This window comes from Bos mutus, chromosome 11, assembly GCF_027580195.1.
Source record: "Bos mutus isolate GX-2022 chromosome 11, NWIPB_WYAK_1.1, whole genome shotgun sequence".
In the NCBI taxonomy this organism is placed as follows: domain Eukaryota; kingdom Metazoa; phylum Chordata; class Mammalia; order Artiodactyla; family Bovidae; genus Bos; species Bos mutus.
This window is the reverse complement of record NC_091627.1, coordinates 91,797,982-91,820,000: the sequence shown is the minus strand read 5'-3', so window position 1 is coordinate 91,820,000 and position 22,019 is coordinate 91,797,982. Positions and strand designations below refer to the sequence as shown.

General features: G+C 40.7%; 1 protein-coding gene and 1 long non-coding RNA gene across 5 annotated transcripts in view; one reads left to right on the top strand and one right to left on the bottom strand.

The window, feature by feature from the left end:
- Positions 1-5,182: 5,182 nt before the first annotated feature.
- Positions 5,183-9,278, bottom strand: LOC138990005 (uncharacterized). The gene is made up of 3 exons (XR_011466197.1): positions 7,979-9,278; positions 6,247-6,386; positions 5,183-6,028 (listed from the first exon to the last, which is right to left on the bottom strand). It is a non-coding gene; the product is annotated as an uncharacterized lncRNA (long non-coding RNA).
- A 223-nt stretch (positions 9,279-9,501) lies between these two features.
- SPAST (spastin) overlaps positions 9,502-22,019 on the top strand; it is a 56,944-nt gene continuing 44,426 nt past the window's right edge. For 2 of the 4 annotated variants that reach the window (XM_070379769.1, XM_070379770.1), the window contains exon 1: positions 9,503-10,202. In XM_070379769.1, the coding sequence (XP_070235870.1) occupies positions 9,794-10,202 (409 nt within the window). In that variant the 5' untranslated portion in view covers positions 9,503-9,793. Of the gene's footprint in view, positions 10,203-22,019 lie in introns of all 4 variants that reach the window. The other 2 variants (XM_070379771.1, XM_005893010.3) reach the window with 2 other exon arrangements.

Here is a 22,019-nt window from a genome sequence, read left to right as displayed (position 1 = left end):
TACCAACTCAATGCACATGAGTTTCAGCAAGCTCTGGGAGATGGTAAGTAAAGGACAGGGAAGCCTGGTGTGCTACAGTCCATGGGGTGGCAAAGAGTGGGACACAACTAAGCGATTGAACAACAACAAATACTAGAATATAGGGATTGAGGACTTACCTGGCGGTCCAGCAGTTAAAGAATCTGCCTGCCAATGCAGGGAATAGGGGTTCAGTCCCTGTTCTGGGAAGATTCCACATGCCTTGGGCAGCTAAGCTTCTGTGCCACAACTACTGAAACCCTCGCGCCACAGCTAAAGAGTAGCCCCTGCTTGCTGTGACTAGAGAAAGCCCGTGCACAGCACCAAAAACCCATTGCAGCCAAAAATAAATAAGTAAATACTTTTACAAACAGTATAGGAATCAAGCTTATCTGATAAGAAGGATTTCAAGGATAATGAAGAGTTTCTGAAATGACAATGGAAACCACTCTGGGAAACTGACGACTTGTTTTTTATGCCCCAACACTCATCCAGTGCTAACAATTCCCATTACTCTCCTTTTCATGTATGTCAGAGTAAATGCCTTCCCACCATAAACATGGAAATGTAACATATTTACATACCCAAGTATTTTCTTTAGAGTGATGACTGAATATACCTTCTGGTAATTTAGACTGCCATTCTACCACATTCATTTAATATCCTGTGTTAACTGACTCTGCTCTGCCTCCATAGCCTCACAGCTTTAAAAACTGAGCTGAGCAAATTAGGTAACAATTTATACTGTTACACCTACTACTATTTCAAAACCATGAGCTCATCCACACTTTCCATAGTAACAAATCCTCTGCAAACTAGAGAATCTCAAACTGGTGCCTCAGTTTTGGTTTGTTTGTTTTCAAATTTTGAGCCAACATCTCCTGAGCAATAAATTTCACATAAAATTTCAGAATTCTGTTTTCTCTTTAAATGTTTTAAAACTTTGGCAACAGAGGCACACATTTCTGAAAGGCAAAGAGCTTGAGCCGAGTAACAGCTGTCACATTTAATAAGGGAATTCTACTCTTTAATTTTTCAAAATATTTTTTAAGAATTTATTTATTTTTCAAAGTCTTTATTATTCACATCATATATATATATTTGAATTTCACATCCACACATGGAATTTATATATATATATGTTTGACCACTATTGCTACTTGCTATTTAAGTTTTTTAGCCATGTATTGCACTGTACACTTACTCTTATTCCCTACTGTGTCCTGGCACCTTACTCATCACCTGGCAGGTTGTCTGTGCTTAATATGTTTGTTGAACAAATGAATGAATAAATATATGTCACAATGTGGGGAAATGATTACTTGTCGACAACTGTGTTTTGGCAACCCACTCCAGTACTCTTGCCTGGAGAAGCCCATGGATGGAGGAGCCTGGTAGGCTACTCTTTGTGACCTCCACGGGGTCACAAAGAGTCAGACACGACTGAGCGATTTTACTTTCTTTCTTTCATGTTTTTGCTTATGAACATAGCTATAGGATAAAAATTCCCTAATTGTTACTCTACTCTTGCCATTTCTTATCTCCAACCATGTTTAATGTTTCTCTCTTATATTTTCTGCCTGTTTCAAAATCAGTTATCTCTTCTCTTGGTTCTAGGTGCACCACTTCATTTTACTTTTTTTAAATTATTAATTGAAAAGAAATACTTAATAAGTGTCATAGGTCCCTACTTTAAATAATTCAGCATCTTTCAAACTGAAGGTTGGGGAATTTCTTAGAAGAGAAGGAGATTTACAAGATATTTATAATTATATATAAAACAACTATTAAGTGGTAATCTCTTTCTAAATAAATTAATGGGTTAAAGTGATAAAGTGACCAAATGTCCTGGATTCGTTAGCACAGTACTCAGGTCCTCCTTTTTGTCCTGGTGAAACTGGCCCAGATTCCCTTCAAGATTAAGTGTCCTGCAAGTTCTTGCCATCTGACAATGGGGAAGTTGTCACGCTATAGAGTAAATGGCTGAGAAGGTTAGTATCTTCAGTGCAGGGAGATTATAAAGCCAGGGTAATAGCTAGGTGGGCTTCCCAGTGGTCAGTGGTCAGTGGTGAAGAATCCACCTGCCAATGCAGGAGACCTTGATTCAGTCCCTGAGTCAGGAAGATCACCTGGAGAAGCAAATGACAATCCATTCCATTATTCTTACCTGGGAAATCCCATGGACAGAGGAGCCTGGTGGACTACAGCCCACGGGTTGCAAAGAGTCAGACATGACTTAGCAAATAAACAGCGTCAACAATATCCAGGCATTATTTTTCTTGAGGCAAGTTAAGATGTTAATTGAGAAAAATGGATTTGACTGGCATATAATTCCAAGAGGCAGAAGATGTGGACTGAGATTATTGAAAACTCAGATCCCAGTAGAGTATAAATTCTGGAATGGCATTGTACATGTAAGAGACAGAAACAAAATTTACTGAGCCTTCTTACATTGCAGGTATTATGCAGGAGGTTTTAGATGTATTCTTTTACTTTGCAATTTAATTCTTATTCTACCAATTTTACAGATGAGTTAAAGGAGTTGATCCATATCACACAACCAATAAGTGACAGAACCAAAACACCAACCTGTCTTTCTCTCAAACCCATATTTTTACCAAACCAAAAAAAAAAGGGGGGGGGGGAGGTATAGAAAAGCAGTCAATGTTAAGAACAACTGGATAGCAGAGATCTAGCAAGTGGGAGTCAAGGGGCCAAAAACCCAATACCTCGAGGCTCAGGAATGAAAGATCACTCTCCATACAGGGGCAAGTGATATATATATTTCAAGATTAATAAAATATAAACAGTCTATATAAAAGTGTTTTTCTTTGGAGGCCTAGATTTTAAACTTAAAACCCTAAAGTAGCATGTGTCATTAATTAATACATGATGTTGGGCAACTAACAGGCTGTTAGGAGCCTCAAATTCCTTATTTTGAAAAATGGAGGCAATAAGGCTTAAAATAGTGGTGATTGACTACAACAGTCAAGTTAACCTGCTTAGCCTAGAATATGGGTTCAATACATGTTAGCTAGTAGTAGTCATCATTATTACTGTATTAATGATTATAGTCATCATTATTACTGTTGCTGTTGTCTCCTTAAACTTAAGTATGTTACTGTACCTCATGATTGAAACTAGGAATGTTTTGATGACTCAGCAAAATGGCTGGGAAATGCTTTCTTAGATTCTAATCTGAAATCGAGGTAAAAGGAAATTCTACCTACAATCACTGTGGTAGATTACTTGCAAAGATGGCCACAGTAATTCCTTTCATCCATACATGTACACTTCTTTGCAATGTGACTTTGCTACTACTCCATTGAGATGTGGAATTTATTTTCCCATCTCTTCCATTGAGGTTGGCCATATGACTTGCTTTGATAATAGAATGCAGCAGAAATTACATTATGCAACTTTGAAGTTTGGGCTTAAAGAGAATTTACATCTTCCTTTCATGCTCTGTTGGAAGCCAGACGCTATATAAAGAAGTATGGTGGGACTTCCCAGGTGGTGTAGTGAATAAGAATCTGCCTGCTAATGCAGGGGACATGGGTTCAGTCCCTGGTCTGGGAAGATTCCACATGCTGTGGAAGCCCACAGAACTACTGACCCCACACTCTAGGGCCTGTGAGCCGCAGCTACTAAGCCTGGTGCCTAGAGCCTGTTGTCGGCAACAAAAGAAGCCACTACAATGAGAAGCGCACTTTGAAATGAAGAGTAGCCCCCTCTCACTGCAACTAGAGAAAGACCATGCAAAGCAAGGAAAATCCAGTGTAGCCAAAAATAAAATAAATAAATAAAAAGTTACAAAGAAAAAAAAGATATGGAATATTCTGCTGGAGATACATGCCCCAGCCAATAGCCACCACCAGCCTCTGGACATCTGAATGAAGATAGCTACACCATCCAGCCCCAGTCAAGCCTGTAGTAGATTACTGCAGTCATATAAATGAACCCAGGTAGGGCCAGCAGAAGAATCACCCTGCCACACTCAGTCCAAGTTGCTGACTTACAGAACTGTGAGTAAATAAATGGTTATCTTAAGTCAGTAAGTTTTGGAGTGGTTAATTATATAGCAACAGCTCAGTCATGTCCGACTCTTTGCAACCCCATAGACTATACAGTCCATGGAATTCTCCGGGCAAGAATACTGGATTATATTATACCTTATATAAGATAATAAGAATAAGATAATAAGATAAGATACAAATATAAGGATTATATTTGTATAAGGTAAAAACCAGGTAATCGTTTCCTTCTCCAGGGGATCTTCCCAACCCAGGGATAGAACCCAGGTCTCCCACATTGTAGGTGGATTCTTTACCAGCTGAGCTACCAGAGAAGCCCATAGCAACAGATATCTACAACAATTACCATATTTGAATTGTTTTTCAAAATATCAGTGTTTATTAAACGAGTACCATAAGCAAGGCATCAGGCTAGGTGCAGAAAGTGAATCAAAATGTGTAAAGTTTGGCCACTGCCTTGAAAAGAATTTATAAACTATATCAGGAGATAGTAAAGTATTTAAATAACATAAACTATATATTAGAAGAACCACAGAGTAACACAACCATATTGTTATACGAATTAAAAATATATAATTTCTGCTGGAAGTGGTAAGGGGAGGATTTATCAAGAAGATAGTATTAGAGCCTTGAAGGATTTTGATGGTGGAAGTAGGAGGAAAATCAATTCTAAGGGAAAGAAAAATGACCTGAGGATAACTGTGGTCCTGGGAAAGAGCAAAGAGTGCTCAGAAACTTGTCAGTATTTTACTTGGATTATAATATATGTATAGATGTGGGAGAACTCATTTAACAAATATCCAGGTACAACTTCATTCCAGGCACTGGCTACTACTCTGTTATGTAATAGGTGTGGAAGTTGAACTACAGACGTGGAGGCTGGCCGAGTCGCTAGCGCAAGAAGGTGGCGGAACAGGGATTCGAATGCAAGTAGTCTGACTCCAGAACCACTCCACTACTGTGCTGTGTCTTGGCTAAGTTAAGAAATTAGTCAGGGGGAAAAAAACAAAACTGGCACCAAACTAAATACCCTTCAACAGTTGCAGTGAAAACAAATACACTATAGCTGTACAAACCAACAAGAAGGAATCTCAAATACTTATTTATTTATATTTTTGGCTGTGCTGGACCTTTATTGCTGTTTATGGGCATTCTCTAGTTGCGGCAAGTGGGAACCAGTCTTCCCGTGGTGCGCATTCTTCTCCTTGCGGCGGCTTCTCTTGCTGCGAGCACAGGCTCTAGGCACGCAGGCTTCAGTAACTGCGGTCCAAGGGCTCTAGCGCGCGCACTCAGTAGATATGGGATCTTCCTGGACCCGGGATTGAACCTGTGCCCCTGCACTGGCAGGCGAATTCTCAGCCACTGTACCACCAGGGAAGTCCTCAAACACTTAATATTGAACAGAAAAATCAAATTAAGGGCAATATGTGCAATATGATTATATTTGTATAAGGTAAAAACCAGGCAACTACATAACATGTTTATACATGTTAATGTATACATGAAACTAAAATGAAAAGGAGAAAAATGATGAGTACAAAATTCAGGATACCCCCTTGCCCATCACGCACTGCACGTTCCTGGGGAACCTGGTGCTAAAGTAGACAGTCATCCGTAGACAACCTGCTTCTGGGTCGGGGTTTCGTACATAGCAGAATAGCTTCCTCACTTCAATCTATTGAAAGTCAGCCCTTGACATAAGGGTTTGTAAAAAATGAAGAGATCTTTTTTTTTTTTTTTTTTTTTAGAGGAAAACAATTCTTTTCTTTTTTAAGAAACATTTTTTTTAAACAAAATTTTTAAAAAAGAAAGAAAATAAACAAAATTCAGATAAATTCTCTGGCATTCCAGTGGTTAAGACTCCATGCTTCCACTGCAAGGGGCACAGGTTTGATTCCTGACCAAGGAACTAAGATCCCAAAGGTCATATGGAATGAAAAAACCACAAAATCCAAAATTCAGAATAGTGTCTTCCTCTGGAGGGAAGAAAAGAGATTGAGATTAGGGGGAATCACAGAGTGCTTCAAAGAACAGGTTACATTAGTTTTTCTTAAAATAGAAGCTGTTTATTTTTTCTTTAAATAATATATATCTTATACAGTCATTTCTCTGTTCCCCAATACCAAAAGCCAGGGATGCTCAAGTTTATTACATAAAATGACATAGTATTTGTTTATTAATATAATATACTCACATTCTTGTGTTGTTGGAAGAGGGTGTTGGCTATGACCAGTGTGTTCTCCAGCCTTTGTCCTGCTTCATGTTGTACTCCAAGGCCAAACTTGCCTGTTACTCCAGGTATCTTTTGATTTCCTACTCTTGCATGCCAGCCCCCTATGATGAAAAGGACATCTTTTTTTTTGGGTGTTAGTGCTAGAAGGTCTTGTAGGTTTTCATAGAACCATTCAACTTTAGCTTCTTCAGCATTAGTGGTTGGGGGCATAGACTTGGATTACTGTGATATTGACTGGTTTGTCTTGGAAATGAACCAAGATCATTCTGTCATTTTTCAGATTGCAACCAAGTACTGCATTTTGGACTTTTTTGTGATTATGATGGCTTCTCCATTTCTTCTAAGGGATTCTTGCCCACAATAGTAGATATAATGGTCATTTGAATTAAACTCGCCCATTCCTGTCCATTTTGGTTCACTGATTCCTAAAATGTCAGTGTTCACTCTTGCCATCTCCTGTTTGACCATTTCCAATTTACCTTGATTCATGGACCTAACATTCCAGGTTCCTATGCAGAAGAATTGATGCTTGTGAACTGTGGTGCTGGAGAAGACTCTTGAAAGTCCCTTGGATAGCATGGAGATCAAACCAGTCAATCCTAAAGGAAATCAACCCTGAATATTCACTGGAATGACTGATGTGGAAGGTGAAGCTCCAATACTTTGGCCACCTGATGCAGAGTTGACTCACTGGAAAAGACCCTGATGCTGGGAAAGACTGAAGGAAGGAGGAGAAGGGGAGGACAGAGGATCAGATGGTTCGATGGCATCATCAACTCAATGGACATGAGTTTGAGCAAACTCCAGGAGATGGTGGAGGACAGGGAAGCCTGGCAATCTGCAGTCCATGGGGTTGCAAGGAGTCAGACACAACTGAACGACTGAACAACAACTCACATTCTACCATATACTTGAAATAATCTCTAGGTCACCGACAACACCTAATACAATGTAATTACTATGCAAATAGTGGCAGGCCATGTGGCAAATTCAAATTTTGCTTTCTGGAACTTTCTGGGTTTTCAAATATTTTCCACCTGCTATTGGTTGAATTTGGATGCAGAACAATGGATATATCATATATTACATGATAAATGTATAAATCAATTTTCACACAACAACAGAATCATACCACAGGGTTCAAAAGAGAGACTTCAGGAATTGAATTAATCAGATGTGAAAGAGAGAGGGCATTTCAGAATGAGGAACTGGCAGAGAACAGAGGCAGGAAAAGGGGTGGGGAGTAGTAAGAGGGAAACAGGGAGTAGGTCATTTTTGCAATAGCCTATATTTGTAAGAGTGTAGTGGTGCACAAAAGTTAGGTAAAGATGTGGCCAGAATGTGGAGTTTCTTGGAAGCATTTGTAAACCTTACACTGTAAACGATGAAGTCTTTATATCCACTAGGATTCCCTAGTTTGAGGCAACAAGAAACAATTGCAGCTAACCCAAGTAAAAAGAGAAAGAGACCAAAAAGAAAAAACAAAATAGGGTGATAGATGGAGAGAGAAAAAGAGAGACCGGGGAAGGATAAAGGGAGTGTGAGAAACAGAAGAGAAAAACAGAGAAACAAATTCAATAGTTTTGAGATAGGTTATCAAGTAAGTGACCAGCCCAGGAACCTCGTAGTTCTGAGCATCTCAATGATGTGAACTGATAGAGCAGCTCTTTAGAGCACTCAGTTCTTAACTTACCTCCTATTTCAGTGTGTCTCCATGCAAGATTCCAGTTTCTAGGACAGTATGGGTAACCTAGGGCTTCCCTAGTGTTTCCCGTTTCCCCTCTGTGACTCGGGAGGCGAGATTCTGCGCTTGCAGCTCAGGATAATACTGGCAGCAGAGGTAGTTTTCCAAAGGAAGGGACGTCGAGCAGATTTTGAAAAACGGAAAAAAAAAAAAAAAAAAAGTCCAGTCTGGATTCCTGAGGAAGTATGGAATGACTACCATGCAAAACCTAAAAATTCCCTTATTGAAACTAATTCTTCAGACTAGACATCTAGTTCAGTTCAGTAGCTCAGGCGTGTCTGATTCTTTGTGACCCCATGGACTGCAGCACGCCAGGCCTCCCTGTCCATCACCAACTCCCGGAGCTTACTCAGACTCATGTCCACTGAGTCCGTGATGCCATCCAACCATCTCATCCTCTGTCGTCCCCTTCTCCTCCCGCCTTCCATCTTTCTCAGCACCAGGGTCTTTTCGAATGAGTCAGTTCTTTGCATCAGGTGGCCAAAGTATTGAAGTTTCAGCTTCAGCATCAGTCATTCAAATTAACATTCAGGACTGATTTCCTTTAGGATGAACTGGTTGGATCTCCTTGCTGTCCAAAGGACTCTCAAGAGTCTTCTTCAATACCACAGTTCAAAAGCATCAATTCTTCGGCGCTCAGCTTTCTTTATAGTCCAACTCTCATATCCATACATGATTACTGGAAAAACCATAGCTTTGACTAAAGGGACCTTTGTTGGCATAGTAATGTCTCTCTTTTTAATATGCTGTCTGAAAGTGAAATCGCTCAGTTGTGTCCGACTTTTTGCGACCCCATGGACTGTAGCCTACTAGGCTCCTCCGTTCATGGGATTTTCCAGGCAAGAGTACTGGAATGGGTTGCCATTTCCTTCTGCAGGGGATCTTCCCGACCCAGGGATGGAACCTGGGTCTCCCGCATTGTAGGCAGACGTTTTTACCATCTGAGCCACCAGGGAAGCCCAATATGCTGTCTATGTTGGTCATAAATACGCACCAATTTAATTAAACTTCTCGAATCGATTATTTCACCCCAATGAACTAACATTTTCGTTTTCAGTGACCTGACGTTTTTGAGCGTCCTACAACCTCTATCTTCTTAGATAATAATTACTAGATTGGACCCATTACTTTTGCGGTGAAACTGAGATCAACCATTCCTTATGGAAGACCAGCAGAAAATGCTGAAAGAAATATAAGAAAACGACGACACCCCAAGTCCTACAAACTAGCCGAGGGACCCCAAGCTGCAGCGGTCCCTTTCTTGAGTTAACGGTCTAGGTGCCCTGATACTGAGTTACCAGGGTCAGCGAAATCGATTGAGCTACGGGTCCCTAAGGGGTAAGTAGGCCGAACTGCATACTGGAAAATGTAGTTCTGCGAGGGAAGGGAGGAATGGCGAGCGGCGCACACGCGCACAAGGAGCTCAGGGCAACAAAGACGGCGACGTGCGCGCACGCGCCGGATAAAGAGTCGGGAGGGCTGCGCTTGCGCTCCCGGCCGCCGCTCTGAGCTACCGAACAGCCAAGAGGACAGAGAGAGGGAGGGGCAGGAGCCACCGACCGCCGGAGGAGAAGGGGTTGTGCTCCTGGACGAGCGAGGAGAAAGGGGCGGGGCCGGCGAGCAGCGCGCGGAGGTGCACCGCTCCTGGGACCGGGGCCGCCCGGGGGTCTGTGGCCCTTGCCGTCCCAGTGGCTGCCGCCGTCGCTTGGCCGCCGTCGGTCTGCGGGAGGCGGGTTATGGCGGCGGCGGCAGTGGGAGCTGTGAATGAATTCTCCGGGTGGACGAGGGAAGAAGAAAGGCTCCGGCGGCCCCAGCAGCCCGGTGCCTCCCAGGCCTCCGCCCCCTTGCCAGGCCCGCTCCCGTCCCGCCCCCAAGCCGGCCCCTCCGCCCCAATCGCCGCATAAGCGGAACCTGTACTACTTCTCCTACCCGCTGTTCTTAGGCTTCGCGCTGCTGCGCCTGGTCGCCTTCCACCTGGGGCTCCTCTTCGTGTGGCTCTGCCAGCGCTTCTCCCGCGCCCTCATGGCCGCCAAGAGGAGCTCCGGGGCCGCGCCGGCCTCGGCGTCGCCCCCGGCACCGGTGCCAGGCGGGGAGGCCGAGCGCGTCCGAGCGTTCCACAAACAGGCCTTCGAGTACATCTCCGTCGCCCTGCGCATCGATGAGGACGAGAAAGGTAAATGGGGGGCTGGGGGGGAGGGGGCGGCGGCGCCGGGAAGAAAGCGATGCGGTCGCCGAGGGAGGGCAACACCTGCGTCCCTTTCCTGACGGAGCCAGCGGGCGCCCCCGAAACTGATCTGCCCTGCGAGACCGCTTCCTCGGGGTTAGACCCTCATCCTTTATGAGTCTCAACTGAAAAACCCTCCCCTTTCAGGCACCCTAGCCGCTGACTTTGTTTCAGACACTAGCCTACACCTACATTTCTGTATGACCCGAGTCCCTGTGAGACACCTGGACGTGCTGCTGACAGTGACAGTTGTCCTAGAGTGACCACACAGAGCCTTTCTAGCGCTGTAAACAGTGAGTGGCTTGCTCTGAGCCAGGTTTCCAAAAGGTTTTGATATCGAAGAAGCTGTTCCTTGTTACAGGCTTTTAGTGAAAGCAGAGTACTGTAGTGTCAGAAAAAAGAGAACAAATGGTGACTTAATTTTGAAAGGAACAGCTGCATATGATTACAGCTGAATTTGCACTATTTTTTAAGTTTCACGACAGTTATTTTTATCAGTATAATGACTTCTAAGTATTTTCAATAAAATTCTGTTTTAGTATAAAACTTTTGCCCATGGTTGATTTGATTTCATCTAAATGAATATTCCAAGTATTCCATTCAAAATTTCTAAATTGAAATATTGAATGAATAGGGTTAGTTTATACATACTATTTTACAGTAAAATGTAAAGATTTCTGTTTCTGGATGAAAGCAAGGGTACCACATTCTTCAGATTTCTTTAACACGTTTTTTTTAGTCTTTTTATATGCCAGGCACTATTTTCTTGGCTTTGCATGTGTAATCTGTTTAATCCTCACAATTACCCCCTGAGGTGAAGATACTGTTGGGCTTCCCTGATAGCTCAGCTGGTAAAGAATCCTCCTGCAACACGGGAGACCTGGGTTCGATCCCTGGATTGGGAACATTCCCTGGAGAAGGGAAAGGCTACCTACTCCAGTACTCTGGCCTGGAGAATTCAGGGTCGCAAAGAGTAACACGACTGAGCGACTTTCACTCACTCAATGACAAATTTTTATGGAAAATGATAAATGAAATTATAACATTTTGAAAATCCCTCCTTTCATTTCTAACTCCAGTTTGCTGAGATCTTTTCCCTCTAACTACTCATTTGCATTGTTCATTAGTATAAAAAAAAGCAATCTGCAGTTCACGTGTAGTGTCTCCACTACTAACTCCACAAACTGTTCTAGATTTTCAGTTTCATTGAAATCTATTTCCTTTGTGGGCCCTTGGACTGGAAAGTAGGGTATAAGGAAGGAGGCAGGTATTCATGGGCTTGGAGTGAAAGGACAGAGAGGAGGCTTCAGAAAGTTGAAGAAAGGAGACACATTTAAGAAAAGAATACTGTGTGTTTTTGGAGGGAAATTTTTTATTAACTACTTTATTTACCACCTTTAAGGAAGATCCAAGATCACCTGAGGAGGATGAAGAAGCATATACTATTATCCCTTTCTAGAGAAGCACTGTTTATTGCACTATTTTATTATAATAGAGTCCTCTGAAGTTTACTAATCTAGGTCAAAAGTTGAATAGAGGGATATATTTGAGGGTAGATCATTTGTTGCATTTGAAAAGAGAATGCCAGTACACACAAGGAAATTTTGTTAACACTGGGTGATGGGAGTTGGGAGGTAGCAAGAGAGATCAACGAAAACTTAGGCTTTAAAAAAAGGTCCTAGACTCTTAAAATTAAAGAGAAATCAGTTCCATGTGAGGGGTAAGTGATGAAAGTGGAATTCAGACCTTGGATTTCATGCTGGTGATTTATCTTTGGATATCACATATATGCCTCTATTATATTTAAGTCCTCTTAAAATATTTAAGTATAAATATTTTCAGCATCTATGTACCACATATTTCGCTCTTTTTCAGCAGGTAATGTTTCTATTCAAAGATTTTGCTTTATTTATACTTTAGTTTCTAAAGTGGACATCAGAATAGGCAATGATATGTCTTTAGTTTGAGTTCTACAACTGCTGCATTATATTCCAAATGAAATTGGTTCAGACTGAAGCAAATTAGTTATATTCATTTTCCTTTAAAAGTGAAGTAAAACTGAGTTTACATTGTTGTGGTTCTCTTTTATTTCAGATTTTCCCTTGAGTATATTGAAATTTTTTATATTTTAACCTTAATTCAGTAGATGCAGGAGTTCATATTTGAGGTCTGTTTGCCTCTCTGGCATCCTTGACAATACAGAACTTAATTCCAGGAGAATTTCATTCTCTCTCTTTCCTCCTGCATCAAAATACATAGAAATGAATTGAATAGATAGTCTTCACAAGTTTCCTAACTCTGTGGTTAGCCCCTGAATCATTAAGGAGCTAGTAATGTCCTGCGTTCCCTTTCCCTTGATAACTTGACTTAGTTTATAAATACACTGAAAGCCACTTTATTCCAGCAGGTGAAGTGGGCTATTTCAGACTGTCATGATGTTAGGTAATCGACATATTTGGTGCCTTCAAATAATAAAGGCCAAATTAAATCTTATTTTAACAAAGTAATGTGTAAATGTTGTTTATGTGGTGACTATTTTGAATTTTATTTTTTTATGGCATACTTAACTGTGATGCTGAACTTTCATAAAGGCCTAGATTATCTAAAATCATGCTATTTTTGAATAGAAAAGAATAGCACAGCAGATTCTGTTCACCTAATAAAAGATTATGTGAAGTTTGTTCATTAGAGCATTTATTGAATACCAGTTAATTTGCTCAGCTCTGCATTCTGGATGTTAACTTGAGAGAAAATTACTTCCTCTCCAGTGAGATGTGTTAAGATGTTTCTTATGTGATTAATAAATGTGTGTATTCTTAAAAAAATGTGTTTATTCTTTCATATATATCCTCCTTTTTTTCCCCAAGGAGTTAAATGATTTGTAGATGTTTTATTTATTGTTGAACATTTTGGAAAACTGATAACCTATGATATCAGCTGTATATCTGGAGAAACTGGAATTTAAAGAGTGAACGCACAGTAGCAGAATTAGGAACAGAGTTTAGGTGAACAGATGCATAATTTCATACTTTTATTTTATACTAAGCAGGTTCTCTTGGAGAAGGAAATGGCAACCCACTCCAGTGTTCTTGCCTGGAGAATCCCAGGGACGGGGGAGCCTGCTGGGCCACCGTCTATGGGGTTGCACAGAGTCGGACACGACTGAAGCGACTTAGCAGCAGCAGCAAGCAGGTTCTCTATTGTGTAATTCCAAGGGCCCCTTGGATACTTAGGGGAGAAAAGGAGGTTGTAATAGTGGTTCTTCAGATTAACATGAACTAACATGCTTTACATGGCTCCTACAGGTAGACAGGTAGACAAGCCTGGAATCTCCTGAGTAATACAGTAGTACAGATTCTCTAGGTGTGGTTCAATTACCTCAGATATGTAGGACTTGACAGATAGCAAGGGCCCAGTGTGTTGTATGAGAGAGAGAGAGTCAGTTTCTCAAGATAAGATAGGGCTGCATGCAGCATCTGTCATCAAGGATAGAAATTATCTAAATACAATCCTTTTCTGTTTAAAATTTCGAGTCAGTTTATATTTAAAAGAGGTTTTTTTTTAAACTACTGTATAATTTTATAATTTCATGTAAACCAACACTGTTCTTTATTTAAAACACACACAAAATACTTGCTTATCCACATCTATTTTCAGAAGGTGAAGCTAGAGGATAGAAATCAGAAGTATCAGATCTGGAGATCTGGTACATTTTCTTTTACTCTTAAAAACTCTGAGACATCAGTTTGAAAGGATTGATTTCAGGCAATTTTTTGGGGCCTCATTTCTGGTTTAAATGATTAGAACAAGGAAAGAATGTTTCTGATGGATTGACATTCTGATAATATCATACTTTTCCCAGAGAATAACATTACTTTTTATTAAATATACAATAAACATTTCATATTTCTCTGCAAGAATATGGAGTGACATTTGCACTAAAGCCCAAAAGGCAGCCATTCTTAGGAACTTCCTCCCTTGTTCTGTTTTTAGGGTTTTGTTTTTTTTATTATAGTTTATATCCTTCCTAATGTAAAATACAGTTAACCCTGTAAAACTCACCTGGTAACTAGATTCCTAAGATTATTGTTACTCATCCTGATGACAGTTGTCAGTAAATAAGTATTAAATTACCAAAGAAGGATCTTTCCTAACCCTTCCTGCCTTTTTTCTGCTAGCTTATTCTGTGTGCTCTACCCAATAATAGTTGGATTTTTCACTCTGGCAAAGTATAGATTCTCTGTTTTTCTACTAATTTTCCTCTCTCTTGACCTATATAATAGTAGTGAAGGTATTAATAAGCTGACCTAGCTTTTTTTTTGGCTCTTGCTTTGTGAATTAACAACTGCTCACACTTGATACCCTGTAGAATAAAACATCTTTGAGCACGCTCAAACTCAGCAGTTTGTTCTGGTAAATAAGGAAAGAAAAATGTCAAAATTGAGGTTTTCTTGGGACTAGTAAATGTTTTACAGCTATATAGATATAGCATAGACAGATTATGCTTATTCACATCTTTCTGCTCTTTGGCAGATATTTGATGCTGAAGTGGAGATATTTTGTGCTTAACTGTTGTTGTTCTTAAGTGAATTTTGCCAGAGCCTTTCAGTGAACTATCACTAGAACACACACCTGTGGCTTAAAAAGTGGGATGTATTACTTATTGTAGCCAAGAGAACACACACCATGGGGAACCATCCCTTATCTCAGGAAAAGGCAACTAGAAAGAATGTACAGAATTTGGGCTTGTGCTCAGTGATTTTTGAGGAGGAGTTATGGAAGCAAGGTTTTGCACTGGATTGGATGCTTTCAGGAATTGTGGATAATTCTGTAATTAAGTTTCTTAAATTTGATACAGAAGGGGAGACTAGAGTGAGGATGAAGCTATGGTTGGTTGAGAGGCACTCATTAGCCTGAAGAGAAGGATGTTTGGTGTTTCATGGCTTGGGCAGTATTGATGTTTTGTGTGTGGTTAGACATGATTGCAGAGTAGTCTTGTTTTTATCTTCATTCATCATGATTACAGAGTGGACCTGTCTGTTGTTCTATGAAATTGTTTATATTAAGTATAACACCAAGGCACAGTTGTAATGTCAAATCATTTCCTTGTTACACTAAGGCTTAGTTGATGGTACTAGCTCCTGGATGTCAGGGGCTGCTTTTCATTGTCTCAGTTTTGAGGGTCTAATTTCATCCTTTTTAAATTGCAGTGCCTCTTACCCAAATAGACATTTGAATTCTGACTGTACAGGATCCTGGGCAAGTTACTTACTACTACACTGAGATAATGTTTGTGAAATACTCAGTACTTGTGCATAATAGATCCTCAGAAAATAGGAACTACTATTATTAATTTTACAGTTCTTTTAAGGTTACAGCCTCTAGAGGTTATGCTTGAACATTGTTAAACCTTGATATCTAGTTTTTATTATCTTCCTTTTAGGAAACAGCGGTCTAAATGTGATTTGGGGAAGAAGGAGAATTATCTAAGGAGTGATATAAAAATATATTTGTTAATTATGACTCTTAGTTCAGAAAAAACAAATGGAAGTCTCTTCTTAGCCTCACTTAGTATCCTAGCTTTTTATTACAAAAGAGATAAAATGAATTTTTTGTTCTTATGTACGTACTCATAGATGAATACAGGCTTTTTTTTAGGATTGCTTGACTGATTTTTGGTTATGCTGGATCTTCATTGCTGCGTGGGCTTTTCTCTAAGTGTGGCCAGTGGGGGCTACTCTCCAGTTGTGGTGCATGGGCTTTCTCAATGTGGTGACTTCTCTTGTTGCAGAGCACAGGCTCTAGGGAGCTCCGGCTTCAGTAGTTGGAGCACATGGGCTCCGTATTTGTGTCTCCCAGGCTCTAAAGCACAGGCTTAATAGTTGCGGTACAGAGGTTTAGCTGTTCCAAGGCATGTGGGATCTTACTGGATCAAGGATCGAACTTGTGTCTCTTGCATTGACAGATGGAAGTTTTGTTTTTTGTGCCGCTGAACCACCTGGGAAGCCCAGAATGCAAGCTCTTGATAGAGAATTTGGGAAATACCGATAATGCACAGAAGTTAAAATTATCCACCATCCATCCATAGTAAATACGAAAGATTTTTAAAGAAAATCAGTTGAAATTCTTAAGGTTAAAGAAAATGTCCAAAAACTGTAATGATTTCTTTACACAGGGTTGAAAACCTTTCCAGTTAAGTGGGGGAAAAAATAAATCTTCGTTTCAGAAATAAACCTTGATATTTGAACATGAAAGCAAATATGGCCTTTTTGCTGAATTAAAACAATAGAAAGGATCCTTTCTGTGATAGTGAACGATGAGAGAATGAACCTGGGAGCTGTCAGTCTGATGCTTCATGGCCTCTATAGTTCATTGTGGATCAGCACACATTAACATCTACTGTAAGGTCTTTAAAGATTCCTGTTACTTTCAAATGTGACACTTGCAGGTTGCTAGCAGAAAATTGTGTAGGAAAATGGATATACTTATTTCCTGGAGTTGTTTGTAGAATGTTGCTTAAGAAGGACTAAATAGATGAGTAAAAACAGTGGGCTTTAAGAGCAAAAATACAACTGTGCATACAGTTCTGCAGTAGAAGGATTTATATTTATCAACAGATTTACTAAGTATGCCAAAAGTAATTTTTACGTATCTCTTTTATTAAAATATTATCCCATGCCCTGTTTCATTTGATCTTTGCCACAACTTGGAGTTAGGTAAAAGAAGTGTCATCTTGTTTTTAGGTAAGGAAACTAAAGTTCAGAGAGATTGGCTGACTTTCCCAAAGTCAGAGAGCTCTTAAATGATGGAGCAAGGACTTAAATCTCTATCTTCTAACTCACATAGTTGCAGACTGACATCCTCTCTACCCAAGCTGCTCTTGTTTTGATCTTCTCAGTGGCAATCTGAGTACTACTAACATGTGAAGAAAAAGATGCAATAGATAATCCACAAATTAGTCCAGTATTCTTACCTTCATTTAAAGATGGATATCATCAGTCTTTTTGTTGCTTGTACAATAACACACATCAAAAATTAAAATAATGCACAAATATAGAAAGTGAAAATCTTCTGTAACCTTATCCTTGGATGATTACTGATAAGTTTCCTGACTTTGTCTAGTTACATAAGCATAAATATTTATTCATTAGAAGAAAATGAATCATGTTGCATAGAAACTCATCTGTAACCTTTTTCACTTAATATGTAGGGACTCTCCATTTCAAAATACTTAATCTTCCTCTTGTATTTTTTTTCAGTTTTAAGTACACTTTTATTAAAGTATACATGAAGTACACACTTTGTGTATTGCTTAATGAATTATTAAGCTGAACATAGCAGTTTGAAACCTCACCAGGTCAAAAACTGGAATATTGCTCTGGAAGCCTGCCTTTCTCATCCTCCCTTCTGCTCACCACCTTTCCACACCCTGCACAAAGGTATCTTCAGTTCGTATCTTCTTACACCATAAATCAGCTTTATAAATGAAATCATACAGTTGATGTTCTTTTTGTGTATGGCTGCTTTTGCTCAACATTATGCTTGTCAGGGCGCTTCCCTGGTGGCTCAGATGGTTAAGAATCTACTTGCAGTGCAGGAGACCTGGGTCCGATCCCTGGGTCGGGAAGATCCCCTGGAGAAGGGCATGTCAACCCACTCCAATATTCTTGCCTGGGAATTCCATGGACAGAAGAGCCTGGTGGGCCACAGTCCATGGGGTCACAAAGAGTCAGACACTACTAAGCGACTTTCACTTCACTTCATGCTTGTCAGATTAATCTTTGAGGTTACTTTTGGCAGTAATTGTTCATTTTCATTGCTGTATACAAGGGGTCAACAAACTGCCTGTAATGGGTCATTTAGTTTTTTTTATTGTGGTAAAACATAGATAACAAAACTTGGCATTTTAATGATTTAAAGTGTGGGAATCAGTGGCATTAAATACATTCACAGGGGACTCTCTGGCAGTCCAGTGGTTAAGACTCCATGCTTCCACTACAGGACGCGTGGTTCAATCCCTGATTGAGGAACTAAGATCCTACATGCCACATGGCCAAAAAAACAAAAATACATTCACAGTATTGTGCAACCATTACCACTGTCCATTTCTAGAGCTTTACATCCTCCCAAACCAAAACTCAGTACCCATAGAACAATAACTCCTCATTTCCCCTTCTCCATTCTTCCCTCGCCCCCAGTCCCTGATAGCCTCCGTTCTGCGTTCTATCTGTGATTTCGCCAGTTCTGGGCACCTCATATAAGTGGAATCACATAGTATCTGTCCTTTTGTGTCTGGCAGTTCACTTAGCATTTCAGCATCTATAAGCAATGCTGAGGCATGTAACAGATTTCATTCCTTTTTTAGTCTGAATAATATCCCATTCTATGTGTATGCCATCTTTTGTTTATCCATTCATCTGCTACTGGATATTTGGGTTATTTCTATCTATTGTTGATAATGCTGCTCTAGGGACTTCCCTGGTGGTCTAGTGGCTGAAATTCCGTGCTTCCAGTGCAGGCGGCGTGGGTTTAATCACTGGTCTGGGAATTAAGATCTTGTATGCTGTAAGGGGTAGCTAAAAAATTAATAATAATAATATAAATATTGGTATACAAGTTTCTGAGTCCCTCTTTTAGTGCTTTTGAGTATCCACATAGGAGTAGACTTGTGGGATCTTATGTTCATTATTATGTTTAATTTTTTGAGGGACTGCCAAATTGCTTTCCACAGCAGCCTTGCATTTTTACATTCCCAACACCAGTGCACAAGGTTTTCTAATTTCCCCACATTGGTTAGTTTCAAGGTTTGTTTACTTTGTAAAATAATGGCCATGCTATAATTAATGCGAAGTGGTATCACATCATAGTTTTGATTTGCATTTCCATAATGACTTAGGATGTTGAGCATCTTTTCATGTGCTTATTGTCCATTTGCATATCTTCTTGGGAAAAATGTCTATTAAAGTTCTTTGCCCATTTTTGCATTCATGTTGAAGAATTTATTTATGGCTTCACTGGGTCTTTGTTGCTGCACCTGGGCGTTTTCCAGTTGCAGCAAGTCAGGAGCTGCTCTCTGGTTGTGAGCGGGTGGGCTTCTCATTGCAGTGGTTTCTCTTGTTGCTGAGCATGGGCTCTAGGTGCTCGGACTTCAGCAGTTGCCGTACGTGGGCTCAGTTGTTGTGACTCCCGGTCTCTGGAATGCAGGCTCAGTAGTTGTGGTGCATGGGCTTAGCTGTCCCTCAGTGTGTAGGATCTTTGCAGAGCAGGGATTGAACCCGTGTCCCCTGCATTGGGAGGAGGATTCTTGACCACCGAACCACCAGGGAAGCCCTCATTTGTCTTGTTGTTGTTGAACCATTGTTCAAGTGCTCTTTCACAGCTATTCAACACTCATATATAGGGGGTGTGATCCAGTAAAGCTTTATATAGAAAACCAGGAAGCTGACTGTATTTGACCCTTGGGCCACTGTTGTCCATAGATTATGTAGTTCCTAGATTTATGAGCCATACTGTGTATGTAGTTCAGATTACTGGCTAATAGTTTCAGCTACAACTGCAACCATTGATTGTAAGCTTCTGCCATCCCATTCTTCTCTTGATTTGATGTAGTCTTGTTGGTTGAGTTGGAGAAGGCAATGGCAACCCACTCCAGTATTCTTGCCTGGAAAATCCCATGGATGGAGGAGCCTGGTAGGCTACAGTCCATGGGGTCGCGAAGAGTCAGACACGACTGAGCGACTTCACTTTTACTTTTCATGCATTGGAGAAGGAAATGGCAACCCACTCCAGTGTTCTTGCCTGGAGAATCCCAGGGATGGCACAGCTTGGTGGGCTGCCATCTATGGGGTCACACAGAGTCGGACACAACTGAAGTGACTTAGCAGCAGCAGTTGGTTGAGTCTGAATGTTATTGGGGCCCATATAGGAGACAGGGAAATGTATAAGGGAAACCAAGAACTGCTGAAGCATCCCGAAGGCCTTTTGTGTGCTGGAGATCATTGTAAGTTTTGATTTTTCTGCCATGGTTTAGTCAAAAGGGGGAATTCCCTGACGGTCCCACGGTGCTTTCACTGCTGGGACCCAAGCTCAGTCACTGGCTGGGGAACTGAAATCCTACAAGCTGTGTGACGTGTCCAAGAAGAAAAAAATAATAAAAAAATTTAGTCAATAGGATGGTCATCGAAGGTTATAGGCTGTAGATTCCCCTAACTTAAGGGATTTAAGTGATTTGAATGTTGGTGTCAGTCCGTATGCAAGCTATCCTTTTTCACTGATGCAAGGGCCCAATCAAAATTTAGGAATCTTTGCCACTAGTTCTCCTGGGCATGCCCTAGAATTCATTTTTTGTCAACTTAGTTCCATGAGTCTGGTCACATTCGCCTTCAGAATTGATGACAGGCTTCCCTGGTAGCTCAGCTAGTAAAGAATCTGCCTTCAAATGTGGAAGACCGTGATTTGATTCCTGGGTCTGAAAGATCTCCTGGTGAAGGGATAGGCTACCCACTCCAGTATTCTTGGGCTTTTCTGGTGACTCAGATGGTAAAGAATCATCCTGCAATGCAGGAGACTTGGGTTTAGTCTCTTGGTCACATTCTCATTCAGAATTGTTGATGGGCTTCCCTGGTAGCTCAGCTAGTAACGAATCTGCCTGCAAATGTGGGAGACCATGATTTGATTCCTGGGTCTGGAAGATCTCCTGGCGAAGGGATAGGGTATCCACTCCAGTATTCTTGGGCTTTTCTGGTGACTCAGATGGTAAAGAATCTGCCTGCAATGCAGGAGACTTGGGTTCGGTCCCTGTGTTGGGAAGATCCTCTGGAGAAGGGAAAGACTACCCACTCCAGTAATCTTGCTGGAGAATTCCTTGGACAGAGGAGCCTGACAGGCTACAGTCCATGGGGTCTTAAAGAGTTGGATATGACTGAGCGAGTTTCACTTCACTTAAAGCAGAGAAGTGCCCCAGATGGTAGACTCACCTCTTTGACGTTTCTCTTTTTCATATTTTGGTAATTTTCAAAATAACCATCCTAATGGGTCTGAAATGATCTCTCCTTCCAAATTTTGATAATTTTCACTGTTTTGAAAACTCTCTAATCTCTTCAAACGGATGTTTTAAAATATTTTTCTAGTTTTTCTCTTCTAATCTTATTCTTGTAATCAAAATTTTAACTCTGGTATTATTATCCAACACAAAATAAATGTTCTTATATCTAAATGTTAGAGTATTGCACTTTTAATTACTGAGGTATAATTTACATACAGTAAAGTTTTAGGGATCTGTATAGTTCAGTGAGTTTTGACAAACAGTTGTGTAAACTGTCGCTACAATCAGTATATGGAATGTTTTGTCACCACAGAAGCCCCTTGGGTCTCTTTCTAGCTGATCCCTTTGCACTCCCCTTTGCTATTGGCAGTCAGCAGTCTCATCTGTCACTATAGTTTTGTCATGTAAATGGCATCATACAGTGTGTAGCCTCTTGTGTCAGGCTCTTTTCACTTAGCATGTTTTTGAGATTCATCTCTGTTCCTACATGCATCAGTATTTTGTTCCTTTTTATTGCTGAGTAGTAGTCTGTGTATGCTGCTGCTGCTGCTGCTGCTAAGTCGCTTCAGTCGTGTCCAACTCTGTGCGACCCCATAGACGCCAGCCCACCAGGCTCCCCCGTCCCTGGGATTCTCCAGGCAAGAACACTGGAGTGGGTTGCCATTTCCTTCTCCAATGCAGGAAAGTGAAAAGTGAAAGTGAAGTCACTCAGTCATGTCCCA